This window comes from Aquarana catesbeiana, linkage group LG01 (genome assembly GCF_042186555.1).
Source record: "Aquarana catesbeiana isolate 2022-GZ linkage group LG01, ASM4218655v1, whole genome shotgun sequence".
NCBI lineage: Eukaryota > Metazoa > Chordata > Amphibia > Anura > Ranidae > Aquarana > Aquarana catesbeiana.
Genome location: NC_133324.1, coordinates 886,923,109 through 886,939,629, shown reverse-complemented (window position 1 = coordinate 886,939,629; position 16,521 = coordinate 886,923,109). Strand labels below are relative to the sequence as shown.

General features: G+C 42.4%; 1 protein-coding gene and 1 long non-coding RNA gene across 3 annotated transcripts in view; one reads left to right on the top strand and one right to left on the bottom strand.

Annotated features, from left to right (window-relative positions):
- The window catches only part of DOK7 (docking protein 7), a 231,819-nt gene that overhangs the window by 44,437 nt on the left and 170,861 nt on the right, over window positions 1–16,521 (top strand). For both annotated transcript variants that reach the window (XM_073610865.1, XM_073610864.1), the window contains exon 4: window positions 2,359–2,559. In XM_073610865.1, the coding sequence (XP_073466966.1) occupies window positions 2,359–2,559 (201 nt within the window). The remainder of the gene's footprint in view (window positions 1–2,358; window positions 2,560–16,521) is intronic.
- Window positions 1–16,521, bottom strand: part of LOC141117847 (uncharacterized) — a 160,013-nt gene that overhangs the window by 7,156 nt on the left and 136,336 nt on the right. The window lies entirely within an intron of this gene.

Here is a 16,521-nt window from a genome sequence, read left to right as displayed (position 1 = left end):
CTGCTATACAGGGACTTCATGAGGCTAATGTCAAGTCAAATTCAGGTACTTACACTGCTTACATTTAAGACATACTTGTCATGAAGAATTACTGGCAGATGAATAAATAGCAGAGCTGCATTAATTTGTGTCTTATGTGTCTTCCTGGAGTAAGGATTTTAATCAGAAAGTGGCATTTTCTGAACTTTGATCATCCACGCATAATCCCACTAATTATTTAGAGCAGGCTTTGGTATAATTTGTTATTACAGAGTTATTATAGAGTTTTTCTCACTTTCATTCTAATCTGGACATATGGTATTTTAATATGTGAATTTATCTGGTATGTGGATTATCCCATCAGCAAATGTTTAGGACCATAGAAAATTGACAAAATTGACTTGCAGCAAAAAGTGAAAACAGAATTGCTGACGAGTGCTAAGTACAGCTTCAGGTTTGCTATTCTTCTAGCTCAGTGCAGTCTCTTTATCCTATAGTTAAAACCAAACTCCAAGCAGGTATAAAAGCACACAAATTATTGCAGTGATTTATTTGTTAAAAAAAAAAAAATAACAAAATGCATTTTTAACTGAAGCTAGTGTAAGTACTTCTGAGTTGATATCAGCTGTTTGTGAACTACTGTACAGTGGCACTAACAGAGAGGGAGGGGCACCATAAAGAGCCAATCAGGTATGCTGGCATGCACATGTGCTGACAAGAAACATGCTGAAAGTAGAGAGCAGTGTGAACCCAGAGGTGCTGTTCTGTCTAATCACAGTCGGGAGGCAGGGAGAGGACCTAGATTTATTGCTTAGTAGGAGAGAAGATGTGTAGTGTGGAAGATTGTGTAAATCTCAGCATTTCGAAGTTCAGCCTTAAAGCAGATCCATTATTATAATTTATTTTTACAGTTTGGTCACCTATGGGACAAAGTACATGACTTTTAACAGCTTAAAAGTACTTTCGTCCTAGAATCATTGTATAGAAAAATTGACATGGAGGCTAGGTGGCCTATCATGGTACCCAAATGGACAACAAATGATCTAAAAAACATTATTTTATGACATAATTTCATTAAAACATTATTGTGCCTTGACATAAGCGCTAAAACCACTCTCTCTTGAGTGGATAATTACATAGTGATACCAATAGCTGGATCTTATGGTCTATCACATAAAGTTTATTTGCATCTTCTCAACATGTTTCGCGGTTATATCTGCTTTTTTAGGAGCATTTTTGGAGAGCACAATTATCTATAAAAAGACAAAAATTAATCAAAACAAAGAAAGTACAACACGGTATAGTTTATATGAATGGACAAAAACCAAGTGATGGCGATGCATAGAAAATTACTCATTAACTTAAGGGTATACATAGCCTGTGGAGCGTGAAGCGCACACCTCCCCTGGCAGGTGTGGGAGCACCAAAACAAGGGAGCACTTAGATCCTACCTAACAAATGAATAAAATATTGCAATTTTAATAAATGGTCCAAAATATGTCAAAGGACCAAAATTAAAACTTTCCATCAAAGTACACACTGTGCCAGAGTAAAAATCCCCAAAACTTGGAGATAGCTGGTCATCAATTTTGGCTCAGAAATTTCTGAGTTGAGGCATATACAAAACAGTAATCTAAATTAGAGTTTTAAATGTGGTCCTTTGGCATATATTTTAGACCATTTATTAAAATTGCAATATTTTATACATTTGTTAGGTAGGATCTAAGTGCTCCATTGTTTTGGTGCTCCCAAGGATGTTGTACCCTCTTAAATTGATGAGTACGTTTCTATACATTTCCATCACTTGGTTTTCGCCCAGTCATATACATTATACTGTGTTGTACTTTCTTTGTTTTGACTAATTATTGTCTTTTCATAGATGATTTTGCTCTTTAAAAATACTCCTGAAGAAGCTGATGTAACCACGAAACATGTTGAGAAGATACAGATAAACTTTACGTGATAGACCATAAGATCCAGCTATTGGTATCACTATGTAATTATCTGCTCTAGAGAGAGTGCTTTTAGTGCTTATGTCAAGTCACAATAATGTTTTATTAATATTATTTAATAAAATAATGTTTTTTTAATATCATTTGTGTTTATTGTCCATTTGGGTACCAAGTCCACATAGCCTCCATATCAATTTTTCTATACAAAGATACTTCAGAAGATACAGCCATGTAAAATTGGCCAGTAGCAGGATTTTTTTAATTTGGTATAATAAGTGGAAATGTATTAGAGACAAAGTTGCCTCTTTATGAAGAAGTACAAGACCTTAGTATGCTGGAAAAATAGATGAAAGTCACACAAGTGTTCAGAAAGAAAGATACAAACAACATGTTGATGCATTTGACCACAGAACTTTTACAATCTCAGTTCACAGATTCCATGTTGGAGTACAGCCTGGCACCAAATTGGAAAGTGGACCTGCCACACTGCATCTGTGCAATGACATCTTAGTTCTCGCTAGAGATCTTCCGCCAATTGTGATGGGGCAATGGAAGTTGTCTGACTTAAGACGATATGGAGCTGTTCCGAATGGCTTTGTCTTTGAAGGAGGAACACGGTGTGGATACTGTAAGTAGTGCATTATGCATGTGATTATTTGGATAATTATTAACAAATAAGAGAAGACTTGTCGGAAAGTGTCACTCCTGGTGATTGGTGGCTAAATTGCTTTATCTTGGAGTTTACACGTGATTGTTAAGCTGGGTTCCACGACGATTCGCATATAGCACATGGTTAAAAAAACTATATATTACCTCCACTGTGCACTAGCTTTTAGCTACTCTATACACTTTCATAAATGCATGCATATGTCATCACAATGTATGTCTTGCACAGCAACGTGCATATACACATGCTTATCACCAGGACTTTGTTCTTGTTGCATTTGTCCCAATGATTGATTGTTCATTTAATAAAAGCAGTTGACTGGCTACTTCAGGATATTACTTACTTTGTATTTTTACCCATCACAGGGTATATTTAATCTCGGGGGATATGCTTATAGTGTCAACTTTCCATTGTCAACTAGTGCATTCCTAGTTGCTAATTTGTGCTGCCTGTCATGAACCTAAACTTTGTCTTATTTTTTGGTTTTCAAATGTTCGTTGTTTACTTTCTTGTTCTGACATTAAGTTCATTCTTACTCCTTCTGGCAATTTTGAATGGTCTTGGCAACTTAGTGGTCAGATGCTTTATTCCAGCTTAAAGGTCCTGTAGACATCCAACCACTGGTGGGTACATAAAGTCTTGTGGAAGGGCTGCTGGTAAGGTGCTTGGGGTGGAGCTGCAGAACCTCACCACAGTTGTTTAATGTTCAACTTCAAAGTGGACCTTGTATACTTGACTTAAAATAGAAAAAAAGCCTAATGCCGCTTACACATGAGCGGACTTTTCGACCGGACTGGTCTGACGGACCGAGTCCGGCAGATAATTCGATCGTGTGTGGGCTTCATCGGACCTGCAGCAGACTTTTTAGGTCAAAAATCTGATGGACTTTAGATTTGGAAAATGTTTCAAATCTTTCCAATGCACTTGAGTCCGGTCGAAAAGTCCACTCGTCTGTATGCTAGTCCAACGGACAAAAACCGACGCTAGGGCAGCTATTGGCTACTGGCTATCAACTTCCTTATTTTAGTCCGGTCGTACGTCATCACGTACGAATCCATCGGACTTTGGTGTGATCGTGTGTAGGCAAGGCCGTTTGTTCGGAAAGTCCGTCGGAAGTCTGCCGAAAGTCCGTCAGATAGACAGTCGGACCAGTCTGGTCGAAAAGTTTGCTCGTGTGTACGCAGCATAACTCTAACTAACTATAACTATTCTTAAAAATGTTCCCTCACCTATGTCGGTGAGCAGCAGCTGCAGGGGAGAGGAATGAACACTGACAATGGTCATGGGAGCCTACAAGATATTAAAGATAGATGTTATTTTATAATGGTAACAATAAGTATCAGGTCATCATAGTGAAAGCATCAGAATACTGTGTGTGTGTGTGTGTATGTGTGTGTGTATATATATATATCGTATTTTCCGGTGTATAAGGCGACCGGGAATATAAGACGACCCCCTAATTTTACTGTATTTCTACAGTTTTTACCAATACTCATTGTATAAGACGACCCCCCTTCCCCTTCCTCTTCATATTTCCTATATTTCCTTCTTCCTGCTGAAGCTGGAGCCATACTGCGCTGAGCCAATCACGGCGAGCGATGGATTCTATTAATGAATACAATAAGGTAAGTAGAATAATGTGGCGCTAACTCAAAGTGCATAAATGTGATAAAATAAATATAATCGAATTCTTCAAGTAAAGTGCATATGCGTAAAGAGCAAAATCACATAAATAAAGTGACTAAACATCCATTAAATTCATAAAAAGTGACATTGGATAAATAACAGTGAAATTCATGAAATATGACATCAAATAAATAAATAGACAATTCGAATGAAGGTGAATAAATCCAAAAGTAGTAAAAAATCACAAATTTAGAAAAAATTGAAAAGTCGCATGAGATAAAATAAAGTCACATGCAATAACAAAAATCGCATAAAGTGCAAAAAAGTGCAGAAACGCTATAAAAATAGCCACAAGTCAATCCAATTAATGAAATACATGTTCCATTGTGAACAAAGTGAGTCTTCATAAAACAGTTCGTGCAAAAAATAGATGAAAAAAGTGAAAGTGCAAACGATGATAGGTGACAGGTTCCTCTTAATAACCGTACTCCGTGGTGCGTCACACGTTTCCCCCAGCCTCTCACCTCTAGCAAAGACCCCTAGGGTCAAGTCGAGCCTGCAATCAGGAAGTGGATGAAACACCATCAATCGATCAGTCTCCTCTGATCGTCACAGGTCTGGCAAATCTCCAAATGGAAGGCCTTAAGTTTGGCAAGTTGGGTGGAGGCATGCAATAGAAAGGAGTATCCCCATTGTGTAGTATTCCAAACAGGTTTATTCAAAACAACATAGTAACTTACGTGTACAGCATAAAATGAACAGCACAGATCCCAGTACTTCCGGTCTCGGCCGGAAGTGCTGACACCTGACTCTTCCCTGACGTGTATCGTCACTGCCCACGTGACTTTATCACGACCCTTTGATAAAGTTGCAGCCGAGACCGGATCCGATGTCACTTTTTATAAATTTAATGGATGTTTAGTCACTTTATTTATGTGATTTTGCTCTTTACGCATATGCACTTTACTTGAAGAATTGGATTATATTTATTTTATCACATTTATGCACTTTGAGTTAGCACCACATATCTCTATTTACCTTATTGTTTTTCTGTGTGGGAACACTGCTTTGGCTCACCTTGGTTTTGCGCATTCGTTTTCTTCTCTGTTTATTAATGAATACAAAGCCTGCTCAGATTGGCAGAGGCTGTAACATCATCAGCCCACACCTCTCTGACTCCCAAAGCCAACCCAAGCAGGCTCCAATCTGAGCAGGCTCTGTATTTATTAAAAGAATACATCACTCGCCGGGACTGGCTCAGCGGTGTATACTGTATGTAGCTAAAGCTACGTACAGTATTACCGCACATCCGGCGGGCTGACATACAGCCGGCTGCATTTTATACCCGGCGTATAAGACGACCCCCCACTTTTTGGCCATTTTTTTTAAGTGTAAGATCATCTTATACACCGGAGAATATGGTATATATACTATATTACCAAAAGTATTGTGACACCTGCCTTTACACACACATGAATTTTAATGGAATCCCAGTCTTAGTCTGTAGGGTTCAATATTGCTTTGGCCCACCCTTTGCAGCTATAACAGCTTCAACTCTTCTGTGAAGGCTGTCCACAAGGTTTAGGAGTATGTCTATGGGAATGTTTGACCATTCTCCCAGAAGTGCATTTGTCCCAAAATAATTCATCCCAAAGGTGTTCTATCGGGTTGAAGTCAGGACTTTATGCAAGCATGTCAGTTTCTTCCACCCTAAACTCGCTCATCCATGTCTTTATGGACCTTGCTTTGTGCACTGGTCCAAATCATTTAGTTGAGGGGGGATTATGGTGTGGGGTTGTTTTTCAGGGGTTGGGCTTGGCCCCTTAGTTCCAGTGAAGGGGAACTCTTAAGGTGTCAGCATACCAAGACAATTTGGACAATTTCATGGTCCCAACTTTGTGGGAACAGTTTGGGGATGGCCCCTTCCTGTTCCAACATGACTGCACACCAGTGCACAAAGCAAGGTTCATAAAGACATGGATGAGCGAGTTTGGGGTGGAGGAACTTGACTGGTCTGCACGGATTCCTGACCTCAACCCGATAGAACAACTTGGGTTGAATTAAAGTGGAGACTGTTAGCCTTCTCGTCCACATAATTTCCTGACCTCACAAATGCGCTTCTGGAAGAATGGTCAAACATTCCCAAAACCTTGTGAACTGCCTTACCAGAAGAGTTGAAGCTGTTATAGCTGCAAAGGGTGGGCCAACTCAATATTGAACCCTACAGACTAAGATTGGGATGCCATTAAAGTTCATGTACGTATAAAGGCAGGCGTCCCAATACTTTTGTTTATATATATATATATATATATATATATATATATATATATATATATATATATATATATATATATACTTACAGTAAGCATGTATAGTGAAACTTCATATGTTAACTTTGCAACATACTCTTCTGCTAACATTCTCATGTATTGGTCCAAGTGACATTCTTCTTTACTCATTGAGCCCATATGCTGAGAGGTGATATCATCTCATAGTCACTTAATGAAGCTATTCAAAGCCTCCCTGAGAATAGCAGGAATAATGATCAGAAGCCCCTGGATTCCTTCTCATAGGACAACTACTGAGTCTGTTTACTGCTTATATATGTAAGCGATTTGGATTTGTGCACAGATATTTCTGCAATTCTATTGCATAGAGCAGAGTGCAGGTTAGTGACTAGAATTAGGTCTGCTTGCCCCATATTTGCACTTTATGCCCATTAAAGTATACTATAAGCAAGCAAGTATTTGTCATTTTGCACAGTAGAGCAGGGATTAGCCACTGGGGGATCAAGGTCATGCATTTGGCCACTTAAGTCTGTATTGCATACTTCCCAACATTTTGAGATAGGAATGAGGGACACCTACTAGCAAACTGTATGTAGGCATAGGACACGCCCCCTGACACACCCCCTTAAAGGAGAATAACCCCAAAAAAGGTTCATTAAATCCACAAGGGCTTTTTTTACCACTACTATTCCTTTATATTGGCGTTAAAAAAATAACAAATGCTGCATTTTAGAAATTGGATGAAAGGTTTAGCACTGGAAAGCACTTTTTAAAGATAAAAAGCGCATTTTATATACAACTATATAGATCAGATCAAAATGAGGGACAAATGAGGAGGAAAGAGGGATAGATTGACATTGCTCCAAATCAGGGACAGTTGGGAGCTAAGGTATTGCAATATGTGCAAACTAAGAATTCCTGTTTTTGTTTAAACTTTTACTTGAAATATGTAAGGGGGGGGGATAGCAGTATATGCAACTTTAATTCAGAATTGTCTATATTCTGCCAGAGAGCCTCTTATGTCTGAGAGTGTGTGTTGGCACATCAGAACTCATTGGGTTGATCTGCCTCATTTAGTCCACTTTTAATAAAATACCAAAGTCTGCCGCAGTCTATCAATGTCCTTTGGCACCAGTTCCTAAACAATATGGCACTGTAAACATTTACGTGTTTGGCCACAAGTAGAAATGTGGGCTGATGGGTTCTGTGTGCCAAGGTACATTTTGCTCTTCTGCACATCTTTGTCCTACCAGCATACCAGTTTCTGATTTGCAGGTTTTTAGGACTGTGCTTGGAAATTCACATATTTGTGTTTTTACCGTAGGTCCAGTTCTTTTTATACATTATAAATCAAATAACTTTTATTAAGTTAAACATTTAAAAACAATAATTTATCTTTAACAAATAAACCTATACAGTAAATGCCAGTAAGTACATCCTAATTGGGAATACAGAACTGAATGGCCTATTAAGATTGTATTATCCATGAGAGGCTTAAAAGAGAAACATAACCATAGCCCACTTCTAGCTGACATCACAGAGCTGCTCCAGTCTCTGGAAGGATCCCGACAATAATGTCAGGATCCACTAAGATACCTGATTATCAGCTGGCTCAGCCTCTCAGCATGCCGATGAGAGCCTGAGCCAGTCGATCCCTCCCCCTCCACAGTCCGCTGCTCCAGCCACAGCATGGCTCCGGAGGAGCAGAATAGTGTGCAGTGTCTGACAGACTGAGAACTGAGAGATCAGCGGTCATGTGATCACTCGGCGGGACAGCTGCAGCATGGAGGTGAATATGTATGTTTGTTTTTTTTATAAAACCAAACTTCTCCTTTAGACACATCTGCTCCATAAAAATATAATGTAACAAATGTATTCCTGCAGAAATGTTTTGTGTTTCATATCAGCTGTGTAACACCAATGTCAGTGTTGCTTTCCCATTGTTCAGCTCTTTATATTTTTCTTTTATTGTACATAATCTTTTTGACAAATCTAACTCCACTAGACCTAAGATCTCTGTCTTGCTCTGTTAACTCGAAGCATCCCTATTTTTGTCGATTTATCCTAGAGCTGCCTAATGAATATATTCATATTAACTTGATCTCCAAAAAAACTCTTTGTGTGTATGTGTATATACTGTGTGTGTGTGTGTATGTATGTATGTATGTGTGTGTGTGTGTATATATATATATATATATATATATATATATATATTTATATATGCATATGTGTGTATATATACACAGTGGGGAAAATAATTATTTGATCCCCTGCAGATTTTGCAAGTATGCCCACTTACAAAGAAATGAAGAGTCTATCATTTTTATCATAGGTGTATTTTAAATAATAGAGACAGAATATCAACCGAAAATCCAGAAAAAAACACATGGTACAAATGTTATAAATTGAGTTGCAGTTCAGTGAGTAAAAGAAGTATTTGATCCCCAAGCAAAACATGATTTAATACTTGGTAGAGAAACCCTTGTTGGCAAGCACAGAGGTAAGACGTTTCTTGTAGTTGGTTACCAGGTTTTTACACATCTCAGAAGGGATTTACAGGATCCTCTCTAAATTTTTAAGGTTTCTTGGCTGTCACTTGGCAAGTTTCAACTCCCTCCATAATTTTTTCTTTAGGATTAAAGTCTGGAGGCTAGGCCACTCCATGACCTTAATGTGCTTCTTATTTGTTTTGGGTCATTGTCATACTAGAGGACCCATCCACGACCCATCTTCAGTGTTCTGGCTGAGGGAAGAAGGTTCCCATCCAAGATTTTACAATAGATTTCTCCATCCATTGGCCCCTTAATGTGGCAAAGTCGGTCTTTACCTGATAAACCACCCCAAAGCATAATGTTTCCACCTCCATGCTTGACTGTAGGGATGGTGTTCTTAGGGTCATAGTCAGCATTTTTCTTCCTCCAAACACGGTTAGTCGAGTTAATGCCAAAGAGCTAAATTTTCTCATCATTGTCTCATCTGACCAAAGCACTTTCTCCCAATCCTTCTCTGGGCCATTTAGATGTTCATTGACAAACTTTAGATGGGCCTGTACATGTGCCTTCCTGAGGAGGGGGACCTTGCAGGCGTTGCAGGATTTTAATCCATGGCGGCGTATTGTGTTACCAATGGTTTGTTTGGTGACTGTGGTCCCTTGAGATCATTTTCAAGCTCCTCCTGTGTAGTTCTGGGCTGATCTCTCACTTTTCTCATGATCATCCTTACTTCATGAGGCAAAATCTTGCATGGAGCTCCATACCGAGGGTGACTGATGGTTATTTTGTATTTCTCGCATTTGCAAATAATTGCTCCAACAGTTGTCTTCTTCTCACCAAGCTTCTTGCTGATGGTCTTGTAGCCCATTCCAGCCTTGTGCAGGTCTAGGGTCTTGTCCCTGACGTCCTTTGACAGCTCTTTGGTCTTGCCCATTATGGTGGATTTGAATGGAAGAGATTCTGTGGACAGGTATCTTTTATGCACATAATGAGTTGTCGTCAGGAGCACCTTCCTAAATTGACAGAGCTAATCTGTGTACCACATGAGCACATACTGTAGTCTCAGTGGCAGCTGGTGGCTTTTTTTGGGGGGGGCGGCAAACAACCCCCCCTGGTGGTCAGTGGTGCCTCAAACCACCAGCCCCCCCGTCCGCTCACTGTCCTACCCTGTCTAGGTGGTGGCATCGGCCAGCGGGCATCGGCATCTGCAGCAGGATCGGGCATTGGCAGCAGGTATCTGCAGCGGGATCTGGCATCGGCAGCGGGCCTTGGGGGAGCGGGATTGGGCATCCGGCAGCTGGCATCTCCTCCTTCTCGGCGGACGTGCGTCGCCTCCCTTTCTCCTAGGTGTCCAATAGGATCGCCTGTCCTTGGGTGATGGGTCTCACAACCTGCTTCCTGATTGGCCGGGAGGAGAATCAGTGTTTCAATAACGAATATGCTTTTGCTATTGTAACACACCTGGGTGGGCTCTGTTCGCATTCTCTGCGCCCCAAGCCCCTCTTATTTTGAAGCCTGTTAGTGCCTCTGGCTCTAATCAGGTGCTTCTAAAAAACACCCACTCCCCACTGGTCAGTCTGTGGGAGCCAGTAGATAGGGATCCAATACTTATTTTACTCACTGAACTGCAACTCAATTTATAACATTTGTGGGCAAACTTACAAAATCTGGAGGGGATCAAATAATAATTTTCCCCACTGGACAAATGAACAGTAAGCAGCGCACATGTTCTTTGAAGTTCCGGCATTCAGAGCCGACTCCGGACTCACAAAAATATCAATGCAAAAGAATGAGTCCAAGCGTTTACGCACTCCCACTAAATTTACTCAATTTTCAATAATGTAATATGTCATACAAAACAATAACTGACATTTTTGTGGCTTCCTGAGCCCCTTATGTCCAATAGGATCTGGCTCCTTCCCCGCTCCTGCCCATTGAAATCATTGGGGCAGTGCAGCTATACGGCCAGCAAAGTGCCTCTGCAGAGGTGCTTTGCGGTGGGTTTTAACCCTTTCTCGGCCGCTAGCAGGGGGTAAAACCACCCCCGCTAGCGGTCGAATACCGACAGTAAAGCACCGCTAACAATAGCGGCGCTTTGACGCCGCCCCCGCCCCAGTGTGAAAGGGGCCTTAAGCCAATAACACATTGAAATACAATATAGTAAGCAAACATATACATCTCACAGGACTGGATGTGATGTACACACATAAAGAATTGATCACATAGACACAAAGGCATTGAGAGTTTGAGTTCTTACCCACTTGCCGACCGACTCCTGTACATATACATCGGCACTTTGAAGATGGATATCTCGGTAACGGCAGCAGCTGCTGCCATAAGCGACTGAGGTAAACATCTCTTCAGGAGCCGGTCCTGTTTACGATAATGGTGGTCTCTGCGGCGGATTCACCGCGAGATCACCGTTTTCGGCGGCGGGAGAGGGCCCCCCTCCTGCCGCTCTCCCGCACCCTCCGCCGCTTACTGGAGCCGTCGGCAGCGGCGGAGGCGAGCGGGTCCTTGTCGTGCCTGGGTATGGGGACGAGTGAGGCTAAGATGGCCCCCACCCATCTCCATACCATAGCAGGGTGGAAGTGATGTCATAACGTCACTTCCACCCATACGTCTTAAAGGCACATTTTTTTTAATGTCATTTTTGCAAATGACAACATTTTTTTTTTTGCATTATAGTCCAAATATGAGATCTGAGGACTTTTTGACCCCAGATCTCATATTTAAGAGGACCTGTCATGCTTTTTTTCTATTACAAGGGATGTTTACATTCCTTGTAATAGGAATAAAAGTGACCCAATTTTTTTTTTTAAAACAGTAAAAAAATAAATAAAATCAAGTAAAATAAATAAGAAAAAACATTTTTTTAAAGCGCCCTGTCCCGACGAGCTCGTGCGCAGAAGCGAACACATACGTGAGTAGCGCCCGCATATGAAAACAGTGGTCAAACCACACATGGGAGGTATCGCCACGATCGTTAGAGCGAGAACAGTAATTCTAGCCCTAGACCTCCTCTGTAACTCAAAACATGCAACCTGTAGAATTTTTTAAACATCGCCTATGGTGATTTTTAACGGTAAAAGTTTGACGCCATTCCACGAGCGGGCGCCATTTTGAAGCGTGACATGTTGGGTATCAATTTACTTGGCGTAACATTATCTTTCACAATATAAAAAAAAAATGGGCTCACTTTACTGTTGTCTTATTTTTTTATTAAAAAAAATGAATGTTTTCCAAAAAAAGTGCGCTTGTAAAACCGCTGCGCAAATATGGTGTGAAAAAAAGTATTGCAATGACCGCCATTTTATTCTCTAGTGTGTTAGAAAAAAAACAATATATAATGTTTGGGGGTTCTAAGTAATTTTCTAGCAAAAAAAACTGTTTTAAACTTGTAAACACCAAAATCTCAAGATGAGGCCTGGTCTTTAAGTGGTTAAAGAAAGGCCAACTGTGTATATAAATGTATGTAATGATACCACACTACTACAATGATGTACACAGCTGTCCTGGCATGCTTGCCTGATGCCTTTGTTTTCGTTTCATGAACTCTTTATTCTTATTCATGAATATTCATTTTTTTTTTGTGTGTGTGTGTGTAAAGCTTAAACTAAGTACACTCCTACAAAAAATCTGACACATTGATTATACAGAAGGCACTATTTGGCTCTTACTCTCAATGTGCTCCCTCAGCTCTGGAGTCCGCTGAAAATCCTGTGCAAACAAGAGCTGGAATTTATATAGGGCTTGGCACCTTATAGTGCATGTTCTATATACTGTGGGGCTGATATTCATTTAGGGAATGAGGTACACTGTTGCTGACTTCATTTATATAATCATTTGTGAGCAGAGATCCTGATTTTTTTTTCTTCTTGCGCATGCTTTTTTGCAATTTATTTAAAGTTTTATTTAAATTGTTTATGCTATTTTATTTTTTCAATTTAATTTTATATTTCACTTAGCTTCACCTCAATCGCCAAGATCAGTTTAAATTTTCTGTGCATTGCGGTGTTCTACGTTACTGAAAAAGGGTCATGTACCTTTTTGTGTTATTATTTTGTCCTTGTGGTGCTTTGACAGCACAGTGGTAATGAGCGGGGCTGCCTAAATAAAATGTACAGTAGTGCGTATCATAATGTGAGTTAACACAGTGGAACTTTTAGGCCCCTCGCACACTGGGTCGTATAGCTGCTATGTGTCCCTCCTGGTGTTTTAGTTTGCCTGGGAAGGATTGGTGCAGTGCCAAACCCGGCTTCCTGTAGCCTTTCAGAGTCTTTGGCATGCTATTACTGGACAGGGCTAAATTCTGTACTGAGTGGTACTTTTGTTTAGGGACCTATGCAGGGCTGTCTTAATGCATGGGCACCCCTGGGCACTGCTCAGGGGCCCCAGGTGCATGGGGGCCCCATGATAATCTTGCATTACATCATACTTGCCAACTGTCCCGGATTTGCTGGGATAGTCTTGCTTTTTACTAAGCTGTCACAGGATGGCCATGTCCCAGAACCTGCACTGTGCCCTCCTGACCTTCCCTGTACTGTGCCTTTCGGCCTCCCTCACCCTGTACTGAAAATGGGCCACAGGAGTGCAAAACGAACCACAGGAGATGTACAGACAAACAAGCTTTGGCTGTACTTGTTTTAAACATGAAGTTGTATCAAAAATCATTTTATGGTAAATAACATAATGATAATCAAAATATCAACTCACTGAAAATTAATATGCTATTAAAACCTGGGACCAGGAGCTTTATACCATAATGTGCTAGTAAGCACAGCATAGTCAGGGCTGGTGCTACCACTAGGCAGCCGCCTAGGGCGCCCGGCCACTGGTGTTTCTACTCTCTTTTCTCTGCAGAAAGCAACTATCAGCAGGCAGCCGCTGCTCCATTCGCACATAGTGTCAGAGGCGCAGCGGCGGTGGAGGACTGTGTCTGTGTCCCGACTCCCGAATGAATGGAAGTAAGCAAACATTCATTGATGGGCGCTGGTGAGGCTGCATTTGATAGGTGCTGGTAGGCTGCATTGATGGGCGCTGGTGAGGTTGCATTTGATGGGCACTGGTGAGTAGGGATGAGCTTCGAGTTCGAGTCGAACTCATGTTCGACTCGAACATTGGCTGTTCGCAAGTTCACCGAACAGCGAACAATTTGGGGTGTTCGCGGCAAATTCGAATGCCGCGGAACACCCTTTAAAAGTCTATGGGAGAAATCAAAAGTGCTAATTTTAAAGGCTTATATGCAAGTTATTGTCATAAAAAGTGTTTGGGGACCCGGGTCCTGCCCCAGGAGACATGGATCAATGCAAAAAAAAGTTTTAAAAACGGACGTTTTTTCAGGAGCAGTGATTTTATTAATGCTTAAAGTCAAACAATAAAAGTGTAATATCCCTTTAAATTTCGTACCTGGGGGGTGTCTATAGTATGCCTGTAAAGGGGCGCATGTTTCCTGTGTTTAGAACAGTCTGACAGCAAAATGACATTTGGAAGGAAAAAACTCATTTAAAACTACCCGCGGCTATTGCATTGCCGACAATACACATAGAAGTTCATTGATAAAAACGGCATGGGAATTCCCCACAGGGGAACCCCGAACCAAAATAAAAAAAAAAAAAATGATGTGGGGGTCCCCCTAAATTCCATACAAGGCCCTTCAGGTCTGGTATGGATATTAAGGGGAACCCCAGCCAAAATTAAAAAAAAAAATTGACGTGGGGTTCCCCCTAAATTCCATACCAGACCCTTCAGGTCTGGTATGGATTTTAAGGGGAACCCCGCGCCAAAAAAAAAAAAAAAAACGGCGTGGGGTCCCCCTAAAAATCCATACCAGACCCTTATCCGAGCACGCAACCTGGCAGGCCGCAGGAAAAGAGGGGGGGACGAGAGTGCGGCCCCCCCCCCTCCTGAACCGTACCAGGCCACATGCCCTCAACATTGGGAGGGTGCTTTGGGGTAGCCCCCCAAAACACCTTGTCCCCATGTTGATGAGGACAAGGGCCTCATCCTCACAACCGTGGCCGGTGGTTGTGGGGGTCTGCGGGCGGGGGGCTTATCGGAATCTGGAAGCCCCCTTTAACAAGGGGACCCCCAGATCCCGGCCCCCCCCCCCTGTGTGAAATGGTAAGGGGGTACTTACCCCTACCATTTCACTAAAAAACTGTCAAAAATGTTAAAAATGACAAGAGACAGTTTTTGACAATTCCTTTATTTAAATGCTTCTTCTTTCTTCCTTCATCTTCTTCTTCTTCTGGTTCTTCTGGCTCTTCTGGTTCTTCCTCCGGCGTTCTCGTCCAGCATCTTCTCCGCGGCGTCTTCTATCTTCTTCTCCTCGGGCCGCTCCGCACCCATGGCATGAGGGAAGGCTCCCGCTCTTCTCTTCATCTTCTTCTCTTCTTCATCTTCTTCTTCATCTTCTTCTTCATCTTCTTCTTCTCTTCTTCATGTCTTCTCCGGGCCGCTCCGCAGCCATGCTGTGGCATGGAGGGAGGCTCCCGCTGTGTGACGGCGTCTCTTCGTCTGACGGTTCTTAAATACCGGGGGGCGGGGCCACCCGGTGACCCCGCCCCCCTCTGACGCACGGTGACATGATGGGACTTCCCTGTGGCATTCCCCGTGACGTCACAGGGAAGTCCCGTCAAGTCACCGTGCGTCAGAGGGGGCGGGGTCACCGGATGGCCCCGCCCCCCGTTATTTAAGAACCGTCAGACGAAGAGACGCCGTCACACAGCGGGAGCCTCCCTCCATGCCACAGCATGGCTGCGGAGCGGCCCGGAGAAGACATGAAGAAGAGAAGAAGAAGATGAAGAAGAAGATGAAGAAGAAGATGAAGAAGAGAAGAAGATTAAGAGAAGAGCGGGAGCCTCCCCTAATGCCATGGGTGCGGAGCGGCCCGAGGAGAAGAAGATAGAAGACGCCGCGGAGAAGATGCTGGACGAGAACGCCGGAGGAAGAACCAGAAGAGCCAGAAGAACCAGAAGAAGAAGAAGATGAAGGAAGAAAGAAGAAGCATTTAAATAAAGGAATTGTCAAAAACTGTCTCTTGTCATTTTTAACATTCTTGACAGTTTTTTAGTGAAATGGTAGGGGTAAGTACCCCCTTACCATTTCACACAGGGGGGGGGCGGGATCTGGGGGTCCCCTTGTTAAAGGGGGCTTCCAGATTCCGATAAGCCCCCCGCCCGCAGACCCCCACAACCACCGGCCACGGTTGTGAGGATGAGGCCCTTGTCCTCATCAACATGGGGACAAGGTGTTTTGGGGGGCTACCCCAAAGCACCCTCCCAATGTTGAGGGCATGTGGCCTGGTACGGTTCAGGAGGGGGGGGGGGCCGCACTCTCGTCCCCCCCTCTTTTCCTGCGGCCTGCCAGGTTGCGTGCTCGGATAAGGGTCTGGTATGGATTTTTAGGGGGACCCCACGCCGTTTTTTTTTTTTTTTTTTGGCGCGGGGTTCCCCTTAAAATCCATACCAGACCTGAAGGGTCTGGTATGGAATTTAGGGGGAACCCCACGTCAA